Source organism: Scyliorhinus canicula, chromosome 17 (genome assembly GCF_902713615.1).
Source record: "Scyliorhinus canicula chromosome 17, sScyCan1.1, whole genome shotgun sequence".
NCBI classification, from domain to species: Eukaryota; Metazoa; Chordata; class Chondrichthyes; order Carcharhiniformes; family Scyliorhinidae; genus Scyliorhinus; species Scyliorhinus canicula.
This window is the reverse complement of record NC_052162.1, coordinates 91497560-91521577: the sequence shown is the minus strand read 5'-3', so window position 1 is coordinate 91521577 and position 24018 is coordinate 91497560. Positions and strand designations below refer to the sequence as shown.

Here is a 24018-nt window from a genome sequence, read left to right as displayed (position 1 = left end):
TTGAGATCTACTGGCATTTCAAACAAGATGAATAAATGGTCTTCTGTCAACAATCTGAACAGACACAAAGGTAATTGCCAACATATTGATGGCGTGAACCTGTCCTGTTGTCCCAACTGCCTTGATAGTTGGGAAGAACTGGCAACTGAGTCAAGTGGCAAAAAACTCAAGAGTGAAGACATTTCAGCAACATCATCACGGCAATTAACAGTGGGAAATAAACACTGCAGCCATATTGACACCAACAGCAAGCAGCTGTATCCCAGCATGGACAAAAGCACCATGGGAATGGGCATTTCCGATGTTGACACGTGGAACCAAATGGGACGGAGTTTTGAGAATTTTTACTAGAACTGTTGTTTCTTCTCCCAGGCATGACTCAGTCTGTTAGAATTCTTACCCTGAGTCAAAAGGTTCAGGTTTTGAGCACAAAAATCAAAGTTGTCACTCCAGTGCGGCAGGCTGTCAATGGGGCTTCCTGTCCTCAGCACCCCAGCACCGCCCCTGCCCACCAGCACCGGGCTACCCATGACTGACGTTTGCCATCGGCAGGACCACAAGATCCGGCCAGCGAAAACGGCCAGAGAATTCCAGCTGTGGTATTTTGAATGACACATGACACATTGAACCTTGACCCCCATCTGCTAGTTTGACTGGCATGGCAGATTTTGAAGAACAACAGGGCAAGTATTCCTGGTCACCTGACCAATAGTTAGCCCTCAATCAACATCAGACAACACATTAATTCATCATTACCACATTACTATTTGTAGGAGTTTGCTGAGTTCAAATTGACTGCCATGGTTATTATATTTCAACAGTGCTTCATTGACTCTAAAACACTTTGAGATGTCCAGTAGCCACGTAAAGTGCTACATGCATATGAGTCTTTATTTTTCTTTTCAACTAAGGAAAAAAGTTTAATTCCCATCCTGGACTATAAATATCACCCGATGGAAATTCCATACATTTTCTGAAGAGACGTGAACATTCACACAATCAATGTTTAATGTTTTTCTTTGCTTCAGTGCTTTTTCTTTTCTACTTACCATAGATCCAACTCAGACTGATGAGTTCCAGCAGAGCGATTGTAATGAGGACCCATCCAGTACAGAAATAATCGATTAAACTTAACCAGTAAATCCCAGCCTTAAGTTAAATGCAAAATTAGAAAATGTTACTGGGGAAAATCATAACATTAAAAATGAGAGATTGATGGAACATGAAAAATTAATTTGTCTCAACTACAAAACATTCCATTCTACCGTGTCTACTCATTTTTTTCCCCCCTTATTTAGAACATAGAACAGTACAGTACAGAACAGGCCCTTCGGCCCTCAATGTTGTGCCGAGCCATGATCACCCTACTCAAACCCACGTATCCACCCTATACCCGTAACCCAACAACCCTCTCCTTAACCTTACTTTTATTAGGACACTACGGGCAATTTAGCATGGCCAATCCACCTAACCCGCACATCTTTGGACTGTGGGAGGAAACCGGAGCACCCGGAGGAAACCCACGCACACACGGGGAGGACGTGCAGACTCCACACAGACAGTGACCCAGCCGGGAATCGAACCTGGGACCCTGGAGCTGTGAAGCATTTATGCTAACCACCATGCTACCCTGCTGCCCCCAGTTCTTTAAGTTATGGAATCAATTCTGCCCATCTTGTCAATTTTTGAATATCCTTTCAGAAAAGGCCAGAATTACACGCAGTACTCCAGATGTAGGTTGGGATTTTCCGGCCTTTGCAATTCACATTTCCCACGACAGCCCCCCCCCCCCCCCCCACCCACATTGGTTTCCTGGTGGCATGGGGTGGCTTCAATGAGAAATCCCATTGACAAGTGGAGGGAATATAGAATCCCACAGCTCGCGAACAGCACGCCACTGGGAAAGACGTGACTGGGGGAGTGGAAAATCCAGCCCGTGATCTCACTCGGGTCAAATATCTCTCTGGATTTACATTGTATGCTCCTTGCAATGCAGTTCAATATTCTGTTTCCTGTCTTAACTACCTGGGAACATTGTGGAATTACACATTACTCACACAATAATTAAAAGAAGAACGGCTCATATTGATATATCACCTTTAATGTAATTAAATGCTGCAAGGCACTTCAAAGCACCCAACATCTATCTCTCCTTTCTCAATATCTCAACTACATCTATCAACGTCCCTTGACTGGACTAGCCATACAAATATTGTGGCAACAAGAGCAGGTCAGAAGATATGAATCCTGCGATGAGGAACTCAACTCCTGACCCCTCAAAACCCATCCTTCTTCTTCAAGGCCCAAGTCAGGAGTGGAATGGAATACTCTGCTTGACTGGACAAGTATAGCTCAGCCAACACTCAGAAAGCTTGACAGAACAAGGTTTCCCGGTTGATTGGCACCCCGTCCACAAACATCACTCCTTCCACCATCGACACACAGAGGCAGTGGAGTGTGTCATCGACAAGGAACTAACCAAAACACCATAGACCTCCAAGCACACAACCTCAACCATCTCGAAGGGCAAAGGCAGCAGGCACAAGGGTGCACCACCAAGTGAAAGTTCCCCTCCAAGTCATTCATCATCCTAACTTGGAAATGTACTGCCATGCTTCATTGTCAATGGGTCAAAATCCTAGATTTCCCTCCCGATCAGCAATGTGGGTGTACCTACACACCATGGACTGCAGCAGTTCAAGAAGGTTCTCAAGGGCAATTAGGAATCGACAGTAAATGCTGGCCTAACCAGAAACAGCCACAGTCCCACAAATGAACATGAAAAAAATCAATTTAGCACAGACTCTTCATCAACTTTCCCTTTGCTGAATCTCACATTCCATTTCTCTTTATTAAACTGCATCTGACTTTTCTGGCTCAGTCAAAATATATTGCTCCATTATGATGGGTAAATGCAGCACCAGTTTAGAGTCCTTATTGATGAGGAAGGCCATTTAATCCATATTCATTCAACCAATAAGGGTTTTGTGAACACCCTGCCTATAGAATCTGATTGTTTCTTCAATAATTCCAAAGCTTTTGCCTCTAATGCTTGATTAAGGAATTAGTTCCACATGTCTTCACATGTTGTGTGTTGAAAAATTTCCTGATGTCAGTTATAAAATTGCTTTTCTTAGTTTGAAGCCATGCTTTCTAGTTCCATAGTTTAACTATTTTTAACATATTTACAAGAATTATATTTCTTTATAAGACCACCTCTTGGTTGCCTGATCTCTGGATTGAGATGCCCAATTTCTCCAGTCTTTCCTCTTATCAAAGCCCTGACTCTGTGGATCTGTCTTGTGGCTCTTCTCATCGCAGACTCCAGTGTTTGAATGTCTGTCTCTCTGGTTTGGAAAAACTGGATCCAGTGGTCAAGATGGAGTCTGATCAGAGCACTGAATGTGTGATGATAACCTCTCTGATTTGTATTTGACTGTTTTGGTGATGTAGGTCAACAGGCTTTGTGAATTTTTTACAGGTGCTCACAGGAATCCATCAACCATCTTAAACATTTATTCCCTCCACAGTAACTCCCCAGCAGTATTTTCAATATCCTTATTCCTGAGAAGAACAAGAACAGCAAGCACGCAAGCGTTCCTGTCAGGGTCATATGTGGCCCTGACATGAACTATGTCGCTATTCCTTCAGTATTACTGAGCCGAAAGCTTGTGTTATGGGCCAGGGTTTAGAGAACCCCAAAGTGTATCATGGAGTTCACCTGACCCACAACTTTTAATAGATTGTGGTATGGGGAGCACACGGCTCACTCTACAGGTGAGGTACAGCAGAAATGGAAAAGTATTTCTGAAAGCAAAACAATGTTTATTCTATGAACTCAAGATAACCTTTTTTAAAACATACATTGAGCATCTTAGCAACCATTAATTCAAATACAACCCCCAAAGAATACAACACCAAATAATCCTTTAAGCTTTCCTTTTAACATCCAGAAGATTTAAACCACCTTTTACCAGAAGCACATTAGGTTTACATTCACTACTGAGAACATTGACAATTTTGAATTCACCAAATGATCAAGAGATAGTCTTTTCATGGCAGAGAGATCAACAGTACACCTGCTCTGTCTGGCTTCAGCTCCAACACTGAAAACAAAACTAAAACATACCCTGCAGCAAACAGCCAAAAACAAAAGTAAAAAAGCTGACAGACAGCCCAGCTCCACACACACTCTGACATCACTGCAGTAGTAAACACCCATTTCTTAAAGGTACTGTCACTACAGATATTTAGATACACACCCATTTATAACCACTCCTTTCTTAAAGGTACTCTCACATGACACTTGGAACATCCTCCCTATCGGTACTGTCTGTGTACCTACGCCACATGGACTGCAGCAGTTAATGAAGGCGGCTCTCCACCACCTTCTCAAGTGCAATTAAGAAAGGGCAATAAATACTGGCCTTACCAGTGATGCCTTCACTACATGATCAAATAGGAACAAATATCCACATTGGTTGGACATGTTCAGTGTTGATTCTAATACGATTCCTCAGTCTTGTTCGGTTTCTTTCTCGGCTGTTCTCACATCATTCATGAATTATAATTGCCAACTCCCGAGTTCATTGTCTCCATTACAATAACTGTCTCTGGTTCCTAGTTCTCCCTGGACAAACACCATCCAACATTGGGAATCAAAATGCTTCAATCTTCTCCAGACTGTCTTTGACTTTCATATAAGTTATTTATTTATTTTTAAATTTAGAGTACCCAATTACTTTTTCCAATTAAGGGGCAATTTAGCGTGGCCAATCCACCTATCCTGCACATCTTTTGGGTTGTGGGGGTGAAACCCACGCAGACACGGGGAGAATGTGCAAACTCCTCACGGACAGTGACCCAGGGCCGGGATTCGAACCCGGGTCCTCAGCGCCATAGGCAGCAATGCTAACCACTGTGCCACCGTGCTGCCCACTTTCATATAAGTTATGAGGAGAGGTTTGTTTTTCATGTTTGGAAACAGTCATTATTCACAATTTCTGTTCATCTCCTCAGTTATTTTTCTTCTTTATGACTTTTTCTTTACAACTTTTCTCATTCCTCCTTGCCGTTCAGTCTGAGCATGCTGGTTTTGGGAAAAAAATTCAATCCTTTAAATTTTATAACGTTTTTAATATTCCTACACATTGGAGCCCCCAAATGGCTGTACAGCCTTCCGTTCTGGCGATGTAACACTTTATCAATAAGAGTGAACTGTTCACCAAGGCTGTGTGTTTAAATCCAAGCAAAGCAATCTTTAAAAAAATATATATTTTCAAACTTTTTTACAATTAAGGGGCAATTTATCGTGGCCAATTCACTTATCATGTACATCGCGGTCATGGGGAGTATGTGCAAACTACACACGGACAGTGACCCGGGGCTGGGATCGAATCTGGGTCCTCGTGATGTTGATGCAGCAGTGCTAACCACTCCGCCACCGTGCCGCCCCCAAGTACAGCCTTCTGAGCTGAGGTGAGAGTGTTGTTCAGCTGAGCCAAGCTGATACGGGAACAGAAATGTACTAGTTGCCATCATTACACTTCTTAGTCATAACCAGGACTGCATACAGAAACATAACAAATTATGAGAGGACAACTTACCTGTGTTATACAAACAAGACCAAGGAAATAGAGTAACAAGCAAGCACCAGTTGTCAAATAAAGGCGCTTTGATCGGAGTAGCCTGGGGAACTGGTCCAGCAGGGTTGTTATAACCAATTCTGATCAAGGAAAATGTGAAATTATTTCAGTAATTAATGAACAAGTTCATGCAGTCCCAGAGAAACTCACCAAGGGACCAAACTGTGAGGAACAGATGAGGACAGATTCATCTATCAGTGGGTTTTGTTTGAGGCCTGTGAAGAGGGGAATGAAGACAGGACTGGGAGGGAAATCTGAAAGGTCACGGTCGGGTCAGCAAGCTGATGGACTCCTGCCTCCAGATGATCTAAGTGGAAGTACTTGAGCAATAGAAATGGATGGTGACTGGATGGATCTATGAAGCCGCCTTTACCTAGTCTTCCATTTGTCATAATATACATCAGTATGTCATGGTGCAGACACACACACTGATGGACATACAATAGGACCAATCAACATGCATAATACCGCCGACAATCACCAGTTAGAGCACACTCACTATAAAGACAGAGGGCATCAGTTTTCCCGCTCATTCGGGATGCAGCCTTTCAGAAGTACAAGAGCTTAGAGTTTACAGCACAGATTCTCACCATGTGCTGAGTGATCAGACTGGTTAGGATAGGCACAGGTCTTTAGTTAATCTAACATCATGTTAACCCACAGTAAGAGTATGTTCAACAGTTTTTAGTTTAATAAAATAGTGTTGTACTATTTTAAGTGCTGCTGGCCTGTATGTGTTTCACGGATCCAGAGCACCCAACACTTCATGGTACCAGTAGCTGAGGGATGTTAGAACTTCTTAGACCTACCTGCAAGTGATCTGCCTTCCACCAGCCATCCTGCGAAATGGACAGCGTCCGTCCGCCGCCGCCGCTCCGCATCACCAGGAAGCTAGGGGCCAACTGGAAGATCTTCAAACAGCACTTCCAGCTCTACCTTGAGACCACAGACCTGGAAGCTGCCTCAGATGCCAGGAAGATTGCTCTCTTCCTCTCTACAACCGGGGACCACACCATCCACATCTTCAATTCTCTCACCTTCGTCGATGGTGAAGATAAATCTAAATTCAAGACGGTACTCCTCAAGTTTGACAGTAACTGCAACGTCGAGGTGAATGAAAGTTTTGAGCGCTATATCTTCCAGCAGCGTTTACAGGGTAAGGACGAACCTTTCCAATCCTTCATCACCCACCTCCGTATCCTTGCGCAGTCCTGTAACTATGGGTCCACCTCCGACTCCATGAAACGCGACCAGCTTCGTCAGCAGCTCCTTAAGGTCAAGTAGCCCACCCTAGCGATTGCCATTGAGAACTGCGTGCTCCACGAACATGCCACTAGTCAGTATTCCCACATCCAGGTGGCTAAAACGGCGCGGCAAGCTCCCCACAAGGCAGAACGGGTCCAAGTCATCAAACTCCACGGCCTCATCCTGGATGAGGGCGGCCATTTCACGCGCTTTTCGTGTACTCCCGCGCTTGGGTGCACCGGACTAGGGGACGGCGGCATCGACGAACGTAATGCACAGGCGCGCACCATACCTGATCACACCACGCATGCGCGGTGGCACAATGAACGCACTGACGCAACCATTTAAAGCGGCAGTGCCTGCCAAATCCCGACGATGCTTGCAATGTGGCAAACTTGGTCACTATGCTGCTTTATGAGATCAACTAAACCTGCTAGCTTTCATCGCTCCAGCCAGCCTCGCAGGAATGTCCGGGCCATTCAACCCACAGTCACCAAGCCTGATCCAGACCTGTCCCCTGATTTTGACAGCGACGACCCTCAGGTGCCTTTTCAAGTTGGCATCATAACGAAGAACAGGATGTCTCCTAAGCACAGCACCAAGCCCATTCCGATACACAGCATTGATCCGGACGATGAGTGGTGTGCCACCTTTACGGTCAACCGGTCCCAAATGCGATTCCGCCTGGACACCGGTGCCTCCGCCAATCTCATTGCGCGGTCTGACCTCCAAAGCCTTCGTATCAAACCAGCCATCCTGCAATCAGCATGCCAATTACTTGATTATAATGGCAATGCCATTGCTGAGGGCGGCTCATGGCAACTGGAAGTGACGCTTCGTTCACACAAAGCCATCTTGCCGTTTGAAATCGTAGGTTCCTTGAAAGCCTCCTTGCTTGGCGCGCAGGCATGCAAGCTGTTGAACCTAGTGCAGAGGGTTCACTCTCTCCCTCCTGTTGATGCATCTGCCTTTCCAGACACTGACTTCAGGGCGCAACTCAACGCCATTATCCAACAGTATCACAATGTCTTTGAGGGCATGGGCACGCTCATGTATACCTACAAGATTCTATTAAAGCCGAACGCCACGCCTGTGGTACACGCACCTCGCAGGGTACCAGCGCCCCTTAAGGACTGCCTCAAGCAACAGCTCCAAGACCTCCAGGACCAAGGAGTGATCTCCAGGGTCACGGAACCAACCGACTGGGTCAGTTCCATGGTATGTGTAAAGAAGCCTTCCGGCGAATTGAGAATTTGCATCGATCGCAAGGATCTTAATCGCAATATCATGAGGGAGCACTATCCAATTCCCAAGCGCGAAGAGCTCACATGTGAAATGGCTCACGCCAAGCTCTTTACCAAACTCGATGCCTCAAAAGGATTCTGGCAAATCCAGCTGGATGAATCTAGCAGGAAACTCTGCACGTTTAATACACCCTTTGGAAGATATTGCTACAAGAGGATGCCGTTTGGGATCATCTGTGCATCAGAAATCTTCCATAGGATTATGGAACAAATGATGGAAGGGATTGAAGGTGTTTACATCTATGTCGATGACATAATCATCTGGTCCACCACCCAGTAGGAGCACATTCATCGCCTCCAGTGCGTTTTCAGACGCATACACGAACATGGCCTCCGCCTCAACAGAGCCAAGTGCTCTTTCACTCAGACAGATATCAAATTCCTCGGGGACCACATCTCCCATTTGGGTGTGCGGCCGGATGCAGACAAGGTAGCTGCCATCACAGCTGAGAACGCCAGAAGACAAGAAAGTGGTCCTCCAGTTAAGACTAACCACAGCCCCAGTTCTGGCCTTCTTTGATCCGGCAAAGGAGACAAAAATCTCTATGGATGCCAGTCAGTCTGGCAGTGGAGCCGTGCTTTTGCAACGTGATGAGGCCTCTTCATGGGCCCCCGTTGCATATGCATCACGGGCAATGACCCCCACGGAGCAGCGCTATGCGCAGATAGAAAAGGAGTGCCTGGGCCTTTCGACCGGTGTTGTGAAGTTTCACGACTATGTCTATGGGCTTTCCCAATTCACTGTAGAATCCGACCATCGCCCGCTCGTCAATATAATACAGAAGGACTTGAACGACGTGACGCCTCGCCTCCAGCGCATTCTGCTCAAGCTCTGGCAATATGATTTTCGGCTGGTGTACACCCCAGGCAAGGACTTCATCATTGCGAACGCCCTCTCCAGGTCAGTCAACACTCCGTATGACCCAGAGGGGTTCGTTTGCCAGGAATACTTTGCAGCCTCCCATCTACCTGCATCAGATGAACGCCTGGTCCAAATTCGCCGCAAAACGGTGGGTGACCCCCTGCTACAGCGTGTCATGCGCCACATGATGGATGGGTGGCCCAAGGGCCAATGCCCTCAGTTCTATAACATAAGAGACAATCTGGCAGTCATTGATGGGGTTCTCCTGAAACTGGACCGCATTGTCATCCCCCATAGCACGCGCCAGCTTGTCCTGGAACAGTTACACGAGGGCCATCTGGGCGTAGAGAAGTGTCGCCGATGGGCCCGTGAGGCTGTGTACTGGCCCGGTATCAATGACAACATTGCCAACGCAGTGCTCAACTGCCCCACCTGCCAGCGCTTTCAGCCGGCCCAACCATGAGTGACTGAGCAGCCCCATGAGTTGGTCACGTCGCCTTGGACCAAGGTGGGCATCGACCTGTTCCACGCATTGGGTAGCGACTATGTCCTGATTGTAGACTACTTTTCAAACTACCCGGAGGTGATAAGGTTGCACGACCTCACTTCGTCCGCAATCATTTGGGTGTGCAAAGAAACATTGTGCATGTGTGTGTTAACCAATTCTGGGCTTTCAAAGTATGTGTGAGGAAGAAGCCAGCCAGCGTCAGTGCTTCTGAAAAATCAATTTGCGGGTATCTCCCTCTCTCTTATTGTTGAAGTAAGCCGAAGAGAACAGCTGAAACCACAACAGGGAATCTTCTCCGACAAGAACACCAGACTCTCAATAGTCTCAAAAGCAACCATTTACCTGCTGAAGTCAGGGATACTGAAATCTCGCATCTCCAATTTGTATGAATGTATCTGCATGTGTTTTAGCATTTTTGTGCAATAGTAGGGAATAAACTCACTCTATCTTTAACTCAAGAACACCTGGTTAAATTGGTTCCTTTTAAAACATAAATATTGGGACTGGAAAAAGATATCCATGAAGGGAGGGATTTTTTTCCGATTAATCTCGTAACCAGCAGAGGAGGTTAAATAAAGAAAGGGAGCCAGTTCATCCCTCCTCCTCAGGGGAATAAAATGTTTGGGGGTCTCCCAGCCAGACGGGAACAAATTGCAATGTCCTTCCTGCCTGGGTTAAAACATTTGGGGAAACCTCACTTACCGACCTGTCATAACAATTGAGACTGGAACATTGATTGTAAGGTATGCCTTGGCGAGTTTGGCTATGTCAGGCTGTTGCTGCAATAGTGTTGTACAGCTCTCCCGAGTGTTAGTGGAGAGGACTTTGCAGGGTGTGCATTTTTCAGTTTGATGCCAGATGGTCCAAATGCATTTTTTTGCTCTTGTCACAGTGATTGGCTATGGATGAGTGTCTTGCTTAGCCATCATATTCGGCAGTTAAGAGTCAGACACATTCAACGGGATCTTCCAGTCCCGCTCGCCGGTAGGATTTACTGGTGCCACCGAAGTCAATGGACTTTGGCTAGCTTGTCACATCCGCCACACCATTGTGTGGGTCTGGAGTCACGTGTAACACAATAGCAGGTTTCCTTCCCTGAAGGACATCAGTGAACAGGAGGGGTGCTTTATGACAAACCACGAGCTTCATTATCACCAATGACGATAGTAACCTTTCAATTCCATATTTATTTAATGGGCAATTTAAATTTCTCAGCTGCAGTGGTGATTCCGACTCACATCTGTGGATCATTTATCTAGGTCTCTGGTCCTGTCCAGTCACAGAAATGCCACCGTTCCTCAATGAATTTTATCGAATTCTTTTGCTGCTACACTGATGTGTGGAAACCGCTCAGGATGTACCTCAAACTGAAGAATGATCATCCTCAGACACCTGGAGCTGCCATAACCAGGCACAAACTGAGAACAGCTGTACTGTGTGGAAAATGAACAAGGAAGGGAAATGTAACCTGAACGACGAGATTGAAAACCACTGCAATAAAAATCAAAACAGGAATCCAATTTGAGGATCTTCCAGATGTTGGAGTGATGTTTACCAATGCAGTTGTTAATACATTGAATTCAAACAGGTTGGTGCTCCATTCGACAGTGAGCAGAGAATTATCACAAGGAAACATTACCCGTTCATGCATTGGCATCACCAACAGTAATTCTTGACCTTACAATATAAGTTTAATGATTTGGACAATTTATTTTTATAAAAGTAAAAAGAGAATGGCTAAATTAAGTAGCATGATTCTTACCTAAACCTGCAAACTGAGTGTCGAGTCCCAGAGTGAGCAGCATGAAGAAAAATAAACTGGACCATAAAGGTGCCCATGGCAACTGTGCAAGGGCCTCTGGGTAGGCGATGAAGGCCAAACCAAAACCTAAATAATGGATATAATTGATCAGGTTAAACTTACGCCAGTTACAACTTGCATTTTATTTTTATTATTTTAAGGGGTGTGGGTGCCACTGGGAAGGTCAGCATTTGTTGGCCATCCCTAATTGCCCTTGGGAACATGATGGTGAGAAGCCTTCTCAAATCATTGCAGTCTATGAGGTGCAGATGTACCCACAGTGCTGTTAGGAAGGTAGTTCCAGCATTTTGACCCAGCAGCAGTGATGGAACGGAGATCTTCATTCAGCATCACCACTTCTAAGCTAATGATGGAGGGAAGGCCATTGAAGCAGCTGAAGATAGATGGGCTCAGGACACTACCCTGAGGAACACCTGCACCGATGCTCCCACCATTTACTCAGATCCCAAATTCACTGTTGCCCTCTTTATCATCTATCAATTCAAGTAAACCCAGAACAAACATTTATGAGCAAAAGGCTGCTTAAAGAAGTCTAACGAATGAGATGGGTCACATGATTCAGTGTTCCAGCAACACCCAGCCCAGTAAGTATAACTCTTCATTTACCTGACTGTGCAACCTCTGAAACAGGCTTGTCTTGTATGTGAGCCATGTGTCCAAGGGTGGAGAAGATGGCAAATCCAGCAAACACACTCGTAGCACAATTAACAACACAGACAACGATAGTGTCTCGGTAACAGTTGTTGTGGAATTTGTTGTAGGATGACAGTGTGATTAAACAACCCCAACCCACAGCAAGAGAATAGAAAATTTGTGTTGCAGCATCTTTCCAGACCTGGTAAATAGAATGGAGAATTCATCAGCACCGGGAGATTTCACTTGAACTCATTCACCAAATAAAACTACATTAACCATGAGGAAAATGGAGCTGGTTAGTCTAACCATTCAGTGGTGAGCTGACTGAATGATGTTCCCTCTGGTCAACAGTATCTCCATTGAATAGTGCAGCCATCATTCTGTCTCCCTGTCTATGACTTGTTGTCAAATTCCCTACAGCAGCCTCGGCTTTCCATTATCTGCCATGTTTTCCAGTCAGTGATTCGGCTTGTTACTTGCAGCCTGTACACAGACACCCAGTGATCCCCATTCCTTTACTAAAACAACAAATATTTTCACCACAAAATAAACACCCGTATCCATTGGCAACAAATTCAACACTCAGATCTAAATATCAATTTTCTTGTTCATTGCAAAGCACGGTGTAAATGATTTACACAGGGAATGATTGTGGCTGCTTCAAACAATTTAAATTGTAATCAAAAGAAGAAAGGATGTTAAACAGGCTGCCGATTTGATATTAACCATTTTACACCATCACACAATGTCAAAGGCCTACGTTCTGCTGCTGGAACAATAGTGAGACCGACAGGATTCATTGTTTTTTGTGCACAAATCCCACAGCAACTTCAGATTGAACTCAGAAATCCAAATGTTCTTATCCAATATTCAGCTTCAATATTGAATATTCAATATTCAAAGCATCTCTTTGTCTGCTTCACACAAACAAGCACGGATGCATTTATTCACTCACTCACTCCTTCCCTCACCGTTTCACTCACCCCACCACTCACTCTCACACATATCAGAAATAAGAGGAGTATTAGGGCAATTTAAAAAATAGTAAAAGTATATACGGTTATATCCCAGTCTCCTGTGTATTCCTGGCAAGTAGAGCATTCACAATAGGTCTGGGATATAACTTAGAGGATGCGACTGCTACTGAAATAATAATTAGCTTCCAATATCTTCATGGGGGATTACAGCCGGTTTCTGGATTGCTTCATACCTTTCATATGTCCCTGTCTCGATAAATAGGGTGTGACATTGCATTTTCTCTCAGGACTGAGTATCGCCCATGCAGGAACTGCCCAGACAGTCTGACCGCTATGATGTTTCTGGATGGGATTCTCCATCCAGCGACGCCGGAGTTGAGAATCTCGCAAGGCAAAAATCGTGATCGAAGCCAGGCGTCTGATGGAACACCATGCGGTACTCGTAAATAGCGGAGTCAGATCCTATACAGTACTCCGCATGTGCAGTAAAAGCTTTAGGCATTTCATTAATGGGTCTAACCCGATATTCTCCATGCCTCTGTGATGTTCCACCTCTGCCAGGAGGAATCACTGACGGCGAGCTTCACTTGTGGTTTCAAAAATCGGGAAACAGGCACTGTGGATGATAAGGGAGGGAGAGGAGGTAGGACTTGTTCCCAGAGGTGCGAATGTGGCTGCTGGACCAGCTGCTGGCAGGGTTGGCTGGGGGGGGGAGGGGGGGGGGGGGGGGCGGGGGGGGGGGGGTGCGTTTGCCAGGGCCGAGGGCCGTGGGCTTGGGCGGGGCTGACCAGGTGATGGGCCATGGAGCTTGGGTAACCCCACTGAGACCGGAGTGTCCAGGCACGACGCCAATGCCATGGCCTGCAAAGCAGCCATCTTGCTGTGCACCCCGTGACCGCCCACCATGACCTGTGGTTGCGCAGAGTGACACTAACCGTATGAGTGACCACACACCACCACCAACTCCCCCCCCCCCCCCCCCCCCAAACGGGGGGCCACCCACCTGCGGGGCAGCAAGCGGCCCATCCAAGGGGAATGCCCACATCTTCCCCAAAAGGAGTGTGTCGGATGGGGATCACAAAGCATTCCGCTGACATGGCTCGGGCCAGCCACCAGTGCACCTACAGGTAGGGGCGGACGACAGAGCCAGAGGCCCCTGTGGTGCTGGGCCTGACTGGGCCAGGGGTGCAGTGCGGAAGGTAGCGTTCCAGGGGGAATGGCCGAGTTGGGTGTGGGGATGGATGGGAAGGACGGGGGTGGGGAAGAGTGTCTTGCGGGACAGGGGCTTCAGTGCAGGCCGGGGCCAACTTGTAGCCCAGTGGACGTGTTTGGGCGTGGCGGTCCACATCATTTTAACATGTCCACCCCCAACAGACAACGGCCTTTGGAATTTAACGAGGAATGGTGGCCGCCACTGCAGCCCCAGGGGATGCAGTGAGGCTGTACGAGCTGGAGATAGAACATAGAACATAGAACAGTACAGCACAGAACAGGCCCTTCAGCCCTCAATGTTGTGCCGAGCCATGATCACCCTACTCAAACCCACGTATCCACCCTATACCCGTAACCCAATAACCCCCCCCCCTTTAACCTTACTTTTATTAGGACACTACGGGCAATTTAGCATGGCCAATCCACCTAACCCGCACATCTTTGGACTGTGGGAGGAAACCGGAGCACCCGGAGGAAACCCACGCACACAGGGGGAGGACGTGCAGACTCCACACAGACAGTGACCCAGCCGGGAATCGAACCTGGGACCCTGGAGCTGTGAAGCATTTATGCTCACCACCATGCTACCCTGCTGCCCATAGATGGGCATCCATAGATGCTCGAGGAGGACACTGCAATGGCGGAGCCTGTCCTAGAGAGACAGGAGCCAGCTGGTAAGGATGGAGACGGCCGCCCAACAGGCCGAGGAGGAGGTAGGAAGGAGGCACTGCGTGAGGCTTCGTGTGTACCGGCAGCGCCTGTCATTCGAGGACCGAGTGTGCCGTTGACGCCAGCTGAGTAGCGGGACAGTGTGACATATCTGCCAGATCATGGTGCACTTGGCACCGTGGGAGAAGGGGGAGGACACCCGCTCCTGGTGGCCATCAAGGTGACGGTTGCCCTGAACCTTTACGCATGGGTCCTTCGAGGCGCTAGGTGGGGACTTGTCAGGAATCTCACAGACCTCGGTGTAAAGATGCATCTGTACCATCACGGGGGCCCAAGATGCCCAGAGGGCACACTATATCAAGGGAGTGAGTGGGTGGGGTGAGGAGGTGGTGATGGTGAGCGGGTGGGGTGGGGGTGCGGTGGGGACGGTGAAGGGCGGGTGGAGGCAGTGGTGGGTTGGGGGTTGTGTAGATGGGGGTAGGTGATAGTGGTGGTGATGCCACACATGCATTAGGAACCCAAAATGCTGTGGGGTCTCACTTGGTTGCCCAATGTCGACCTCCACCTCGATGACCGCGCCCTCTCTCCAGGCCCACTGACCAGGTCCAATGCAGTGAGCCCCAAGCTCCGCTGCAGTGAGCCCCACAAGTGCCGTTCTGTCTGGTCCCCATTTTGAAGACCACTGCTGAACTGCCCATGCCCATGGTCTCTGAAGCGAAAGGGTTAAATCCCAAAGCCTCAGGTACCCCAGGTGTAGCCACCGAAGTTGGCCATTTCCCTAAATACAAAATGGAGGAACGCAAAGCATATAGGATAAAATGGACAATGTTTGCAGCCCCAGCAGGCTGCACCTAGCAGGTGTGGATTCTGTCTGCTAAGAAAGCAGACAGCACCGAAACGAACATTCTGCATACCAATGAGGCAATCACCAGGATAATTAGCATGTTAATGGAACGATTCCAGAGACAATGGTCACAAATGGGGAAGCAACTGCAACATTGTAAAGGATACCAGACACTCAGGCACCAACAGGGTTTGAAAACAAAGAGCCTGAGAGCCCGCCCAGTAGCTAAGGAACAGCCTCAGTATTGGGGGGATTCAAACATATCGATTGGGAAGAGACCCAATCGATTCCAAGCAGGTAGGGGAGTCTGCCCAAAGGGGCGCGGATCCCTGGGACCTATAAAAGACAGGTCCCACACATGGTTCAGTCTTCTTGTCCAGCCCTCCTCTCTCTTTGACCAGCACTCCTCCGTGGACTAGCACCTCAACCAGCTTTTGCCAAGAAGACCCTGAAGGAGAGAGAGAGAGGTTCGGACAGCAGCCGCCAGCAAGTAAGTGTCTCACAACGATCGCTACCAGAGATAGACACTCCTGACCCCTTTTAACTTATACCAACCTGAAGTCTGCGCACCAGAGCAGAGCAAGAGGCCTTGTTCCCTGATCCGGCAGTTCCTTCAAGATATGTATTAGTTTATTTAGCGGTAGGAATAGCTTAATCCTTTTAGCGTGTGCATGGGTAGTTATTATAATTGTATTATAAACTCAGTTGTTTGAACTTACTAATTGGTGTATGGTTTTATTGCTTTGAACTTCACCTTGAACTTGTGGCGGTATCTTAGCGATACCTGCCGACTCCAGAGCTAAGTAAAGAAACAGAGCCAAATTGAGTGTTAAGCACACTCACCCAGAACGACCAACACAGGAACCTGCTTATTAAAGTGAGACGAGCTGCAAATGATGTTCCGATCTCTCTCTACACTGGGGAGTTCCGGTGAGTGGAGTTCCTCAGTGTGCAAAACAGGTCTATGTGTGACCTCAGCTGCGATTCCCCTCTGAGGCTACTTCTACAAAACAAATCCAGTCGTATTGTAGCCATCTGGGATGGCCACTTACAAAGGATCCCGGGAAATATGGCCACCTGCAAAGGACAATGGGAAATATGATCAACCCAGGACTCAGACACTCAGAGCTTATGTATATTGGCAGCTCAGATAACTAGACGCTATCAAAACCCTCAGCTACTTTGCATTCTAATGGCCAATCTCCGCAGAACAAAAGACCTGACTCAGGTAACTAATACAGAAACAGACTCATCGGCAGCAGTCCCTTTGCTCAGGGAGCCCAAAAAGCCAAGGTCAATGACCGCTCAGGTCACGCCCAGCCATCAAGGCACCAGCCCCTTTATTGGCCAAAATCGTAGGCAGTAATCAAAGCCTCCCAAATTATTGGGTCCAAAGCTAACGATCGCCCAAAAGAATCCGAAACCCCAGAAGGATAAAGAGAGACACTGCCATGTGTTCAGTCTCTCTTGGCCCCGGCGCTCGGTCTCTCTTGGCCCCGACCTACGCCTAGAACCAAGTGCAGCATCACGACCAGAAGACAAGTTCACGACCAACGATCGCCACCAGACGGATGAGCCCAGCAGAAACAAAGCCACTTCTCCAGACCCAGCCACGCAAGATCCAAACAACGGCCTTGTTCCTCTGCATAAAGCCGGGTGCCTGAAGTTAAGTACAGGTTGTTGTAGTGTTAGGTGTATTTTCGCTTGCAGTGTTTTATCTTGAATGTCGAAGTAATTCTTGTGTGTAAATAAACTATCATTCAACTTGAACTAACTAACTTGATATCCGGTAAAACCTTGTGGAGGTATCATTTGATACCTGGCGACTCTGAAAAGCAATATCATCATTAATGACTGTCATATCAGTATCCAGGTAAAAAGAGCAACATTATTGGTGTCTCCGTTGCGAATTAGCAACAGCATAGTCATGTGTTTCTCAATGCTGCGAGCACCGGGAAACACGCGCTAAACGCGCTCGCTCTGGAGATTTGTTCCCTTTTTAGTTAAATCGTGTCCATCGTTTGTGAAACGGAGAACCCCACCCTCTCTGCTTGAACTCTCAATACAATCTAAACTCAACGTAAGTTTTTCTAATTGACCTTTTAATGATGTATCAAGTCAGGTTATAATTGTTGCTGGAGATTAGAAAATGTTTTAATTATTTGAGTTTTTCTGCTTGTGACTTTCCTTCCCATCTCTTACTCTTTTCTTTATTTGCCCTTTGTGGTGATATCATGGTTGTGTTGCAATTCATTGATTGACCACTAGGGTTTTATTTATGCAGAAGAGAATGTTAGAGTCAGGTGACCTCAGATGGAGTGGAGGGCTGGAAGAAAGAGGTTGTTTGTGCGTGATCATACTGTCATTCATCTGTTGCATTGTATATAGTTTACCCACAGTTAATGTTAGCACATTGGCTGGGATTCTCCCCTACCCGGCGGGGCAGGGGGTCCCGGCGGGACGGAGTGCGTGAACCACTCTGGTGTCCGGCCTCCCCAAAGGTGCGTAATTCTCCGCACCTTTGGGGGCCAAGCCCTCATACTGAGGGGCTCCCGCTCCGCCGGCCGGTGCGAACGGCCTTTGGCGCCCCGCCAGCTGTGGCCGAAAGGCCTTCGATGACTGGCGGAAGTCCGCGCATGCGCCGGTGCGTCAGCGGCTGCTGATGTCATACCGGCGCATGTGCAGGGTGAAGGCCATGGCGGCGGCGGGAGAAAAAGATGCCCCCACGGTGCAGGCCCACCCGCCGATCGGTGGGCCCCGATCACGGGCCAGGCCACCGTGGGGGCACCCTTCAGCGTCAGATCGCCCCGCACCCCCCCCCCCCCCCCCGCCGGACCCCGGAGCCCGCTCGCGCCTCCAATCCCACTGGTACCAGAGGTGGTTTACACCATGCCGGCAGGAAAGGCCTGTCAGCGGCGGGACTTCGGCCCATCACGGGCTGGAGAATCGCCGCGGGGGGCCCGCCGACCAGCATGGCGCAATTCCCGCCCCCACCGAATCTCGGGGGGGCGGAGAATTCGGGACACGGCGGGGGCGGGATTGACGCCGGCCCCGGGGGGTCGGAGAATTACGCCCATTGTTTTTCGCTTTAACTACAAGTGTTGTTGTAATATAAATCAGCCATTCAACAAGAGCATTCCACCCTTCGTTTCTCTTTCTGTATCTGATCTGGCATTGAATTCCTCCACTCGAACACCTGGTTCTCTGCTGCAGCCATTGTGCTCTTAATTTCTCAATACTGCAATCTGATTGATTAAGTAGATACTCAGTGTCTTTCCACATTCACTCAGATTCCACATGCTGACGATGCGGTGTCGTTTCCATCTCCCACATTCAACTACGCACAGCACCAAATATCATTGATAAGTACAAGTCTAACGAGGAGCAGGGAACAGTAAATTACCTGCCACATTTGAGGCAAAGGCTGTAATTTTCCGGCTGTTGGGATTCTCTTTTCCTGTTGGCAGCGCACCCTCGCCCATACGTTTCCCAGCGGCATAGGGTGGCATCAATGGGAAATCCCATTGACAATCACCGGGAAGAGACAGCGCACAGCGTGCCACCAATGACCGTGCGGCTGGGGGGGGCCAGAGGATCCCAGCCCAATGTTTATCCCTCTGGTTCATACCAAATTTAACCAGCAAATCTTCTGACTGAATCTGTTCCGAGGTTTCTGTAAGAAGGAGGCATCGAGAAAAATTCCATTGCATCCCATTCCCTGTCGCTGTGCCCCATCCAGTTCCATCCTATCTCTTCTCATCAAGGTGATAAAAACGGCAAACTAACTAATCCAAATATATCGCAGGGTCTGGGTAAAAATGAGCAATCGCTGAAGCTATTTTTCCACATTTCAGCAAAAAGAACCCAAAAGCAGCATTCAGAATGTTGCTATCCCAAGCAGACAAAGAAAATTAAGTGAAATATTAAACAATCCATCCAAAAATTACACTTTAAATTCAGTCAATATTATTGTACTTACCTCAGCTTGAGCCAGTTTGGAGAAGTCCGACTGGCTTCCAATGTAGAATTCAATTCCTTTATAGGCTCCCTCCAGGGTAAGGCCTCGGATCAGGAGTATGGTCAGAACCACATAAGGGAACGTCGCAGTGAAATAAACCACCTGACCAGGGAGAGGAGCTTGTTAGAGTTTCCTGTACAACATATACAGCATTGAATCCAATTGAATGGTAAACTGATTGGATTGTAATCAAAGCAGAGAATGAATCATAAGATAATTGGTATGGCAATAACTATACGAATTTAAAACTGAGTTGCAAAATGGAACTGAATCTAAAGTGCAGAATAAGTGACAAGTGGCAATTATGTTCACGGCACACAAGTGCCAGGCAATGACCATCTCCTACAGGAGAGGATCTAACCGTCGCCCCTTGACATTCAATGGCATCACCATCGCTGAACCCCCACAATCAACATCCTGGGGATTACCATTGATAATAACTGAACTGGACAAGCCATATTAACACTATGGCCACCAGGGCAGGTCAAAGGTAAGGAATTCAATGGTGAGTAACTCACCATCTGACCCCCCAAAGTCTGTCCACCATCTACAAGGCATAAGTTAGGACTGGAATTGAATACTCTCCACTTGCCTGGATGCGTTTCGCTCAAACAACACTCAAGACGTTTGACACCATCCAGGACAAAACAGCCCGCTTGATTACTCCTCCTTCCACAAACATTCAACCACCGACGAACAGTGGCAACCATGTGCACCATCTGCAAGATGTACTGCAGTAACTCATCAAGGTTCCTTCGAGAGCACCTTCCAAACCCACAACCACTCCCATCTAGATGGGCAGGAGCATCAGATATATGGGAATCCCACCACCTGGAGGTTCCCCTCCAAGTCACTCACCATCCTGACTTGGAAATATGTCGCCGCTCCTTCCCTGTCACTGGAGCAACATCCTGGGACTGCCTCTCTAACAGCACAGTGGGTGTACCTACACCTGAAGGACTGCAATTCCCATACCAGCTGAGAATTCTGAATTCTCCCTCCGTGTACCCAAACAGGGGCCGGAATGTGGTGACCAGGGGCTTTTCACAGAAACTTCATTGCAGTATTAATGTAAGCCTACCCTTGTGACAATAATTTTTGTTTTTCTTTTTTAGAAATTTAGAGTACCCAATTATTTTTTCCAATTTAGTGGCAATTTAGCGTTCACCTACCCTGTACATCTTTGGGTTGTGGGGGTGAAACCCACGCAGACACGGGGAGAACGTGCAAACTCCACACGGACAGTGACCCAGGGCCGGGATTCGAACCCGGGTCCTCAGCGCTGTCGGCAGCAATGCTAACCACTGTGCCACCGTGCTGCCCACCCCTTGTGGCAATAATGAAAATTATTATTATTATTCTTAAGAACGCAACCCACCATAACTTCTGCCTGAATGGCAACTAGAGATGGGCACTAAATGTTGACCCACTTCAAACATTTATTGAATTAAAAAATATATGTTCCAACTTCTATATATTTCACATTCAGGGAGATAGCATATTAAAAAAGGATGAGAGTAGGTTGAATATGTTTCAGTCTCAATATTTACTTCTCAGGTTTCTTTGCCATTCTCAATGTCCAGACAAACCTCCCTTCATTCAAATAAAACCATGACCCTAATCTGCTCAACCACTGAGCCAGTCCTGCCCAACCTTCCAGAGCAATTGGAAATTCACCCCAAACCTCTGAATTAGTAACTGAAATCCATCGAATGGGGGCACATTTCAGGGGTCGAGGCATAAAGCCGGTTATATTCGCTGTGAGGATGCAGTGACGTTCCCTGCTCAATCCGAAAACTCACCTCAACTTCTCCAAAAACATCCAAACAGCACAACATAATTCATGCATAAAATTAGCCAGAATTGCAGTCTGCCATCATGATCTGACCAATTGGGAAATTCCAGTCAATGAGTGGAAAATCCCAGCACGGGGAGAGCTGTGCCGAAAGCAGCTCAAGGAGCAATGTACCCCACTCAGGGAGTCTTGGACTTCCGTAGCATTGGACACAATGGTATTGAAAATCCAAATTTGATGATTAAGCTATTTTCCACTCAGGAGATAGATCAAGGGCACGATCTACCGGCCAAATCACACCGGGTGCGAAAACAAGCGGGCCGGTAAGATAGCGGCCGTGAATTAACTAAAACCATTCTAAATATGGAAACGAGTGGGAACTGACGTGAATTTCCCGATGCTCGGCACATAGTTTGTGCTAAGTAGAGCTACCTACTTAGGCCCAATCCCGCACCCTAAACCTATTACCCCTCCTCGGGGCTGTTAGGCATATCTAATCCACTTAACCTGGACATCTTTGGGCTGTGGGAGAAAACCCAAATAACCGAGAGTAAACCCATGCTGGCACGGAGAGAACGTGCAATCGCCACACAGACAGTCATCCGAGTTCGGAATCGGAATGGCACAGCAGCGGATTGACATGCTGGAGGTGGAGGAACATGTGGCCACCTCCGAGAAGGAGGGCAAAGAGGAGCCGGACCAGGACGAGCTCATGGAGGACCCAGGGGACCAGCCGGAGGGCAGAGGACAGGCGGTGGCTGCGAGGATCCGGCATGCCAGGAAGACCAGGGAGGCACTGGTCGTTGCTTGCTTCACACCGGATTCGTCTAATTTCTCTCATACCCATGACCCCTTCATGCCTCCCACTACCCCCTTCCTTGTCCCAGACCATCCATTACTCATCACCCTCCCCCCACTGATTGCCCTGTTCCACTTTCCTAGGGTCTGTGGAAGATCACTCTGCGGTGATGGGCCTGTGGCCGTATGGTAGTCACCACTAGCAGCATGATATATAATACGGTAAGAATCATATACTAGAGATACATGGGTAAATCCCTGCCTGCTGGCTCCGCCCAGTAGGCGGCGTATAAATGTGTGTGCTCGCCGGTCCTGCAGCCATTCTGGAAGCAGCTACAGGAGGCACAACATCTTTGCTCAATAAAGCCTCGATTATTCCACTACTCTCGTCTTTGTGGTAATTGATAGTGCATCAGTCGGAACTATCAGCAGGTCAATATACAAAGCAGGAGGGTGATGACAACCCGCTGTTAGCTGAGCTCTGTCGCTTCTCAATCTATGCCACAGTCTGACTTCTATCTCCTGCTGGGTGCATGCTCACACACATCAGCTGTATTTGGTTTGCCATGGTAGCTGGGAGCATGGGAGCTGGGGCTGCTGCCTTGGGCAGGCGGAGTGCTACTGGGGGAGGGGGGGAAGGCTGCCCATAGTGCGGAATAACGGGATGGACGCTTTGCATGTTTTGGGTGTAAAGTGTTTTAATGGTGTACAGTCGGGAGGACTTCCGGTGGCGGCGATGTCCGAGTGAGCCGCACATTCGGCGGGCTCTCACTCCGGCGGGCGTTTAGGGGCTGATTCCAGCGATAGAGGGACCACGGACCTGAAGTAAGGCGGCAGCGAAAGTGCGGAGGAGCGGGCTGCGGCACATGGAACAGCGGGAGTCCAGGAGGCAGAAGAAAAGAGAGAAAAAGGGACAGAGGCAAGGACCTGAAGAAACTTACCTGGAACCTAAGATGGCGGACACATGGACCCCGGACTCAGCAATCCAGCAGGCGCTGGATAACATGCTCCAGGTAATGAAGTCCAGTTTTGAAGCGCTGAAGCGGGACAGCTTGGACCCAATCCAGCAAGCGGTGGATCAGCTGAACCAGAGGCTGGACGCCCAGGATGTTAAAATTAAGGAGCTGGGAGAGGCGGTGGAGGAGCAGGCGGATGCGCAGACGGTTGCGACGCTAGAAGTTGACGGGCTGACGGAGCGGCAGAGAAGACTGCTGGACAGAGTGGAGGAGCTGGAGAATAGAGCCCGCAGGAACAATCTGAGGATGGTCGGTCTCCCAGAGGGGGCTGAGGGAGCTGATGCCGCAGCGTTTGTAGGAGACCTATTGATGCAGCTGATGGGGGCCGAAGCCTTTCCGCGACCGCCGGAGCTGGAGGGGGCACACAGAGTGCAGGCGAGGCAGGGGCGGCCGGGCGGACCCCTCCCTCCCGATGGTGATTAGGTTCCACAGGTTCGTGGACAAGGAGCGGGTGCTGCGGTGGGCAAAGAGCGCCAGGAGCAGCACGTGGAACAACAGTGCCCTCCGCATTTACCAGGACCTCAGCCAGGAGGTGGCTCGGCGGCGAGCAGCCTTTAAGAAAGTCAAGGAGGTGCTGTTCAAGAAGCACGTGAAGTTTGGTCTGCTGTTCCCGCCTCGTCTATGGGTCACGCACCAGGGTCACCACTACTTCTCTGAGCCTGAAGAA

General features: G+C 48.3%; 1 protein-coding gene across 2 annotated transcripts in view; it reads right to left on the bottom strand.

Moving 5' to 3' along the window:
• The window catches only part of LOC119951664 (sodium- and chloride-dependent neutral and basic amino acid transporter B(0+)-like), a 70180-nt gene that overhangs the window by 4787 nt on the left and 41375 nt on the right, over nucleotides 1-24018 (bottom strand). For both annotated transcript variants that reach the window (XM_038774854.1, XM_038774855.1), the window contains 5 exons: nucleotides 19704-19844; nucleotides 11993-12221; nucleotides 11327-11452; nucleotides 5607-5725; nucleotides 1050-1149 (listed from right to left, as the gene is read on the bottom strand). In XM_038774854.1, the coding sequence (XP_038630782.1) occupies nucleotides 1050-1149; nucleotides 5607-5725; nucleotides 11327-11452; nucleotides 11993-12221; nucleotides 19704-19844 (715 nt within the window). The remainder of the gene's footprint in view (nucleotides 1-1049; nucleotides 1150-5606; nucleotides 5726-11326; nucleotides 11453-11992; nucleotides 12222-19703; nucleotides 19845-24018) is intronic.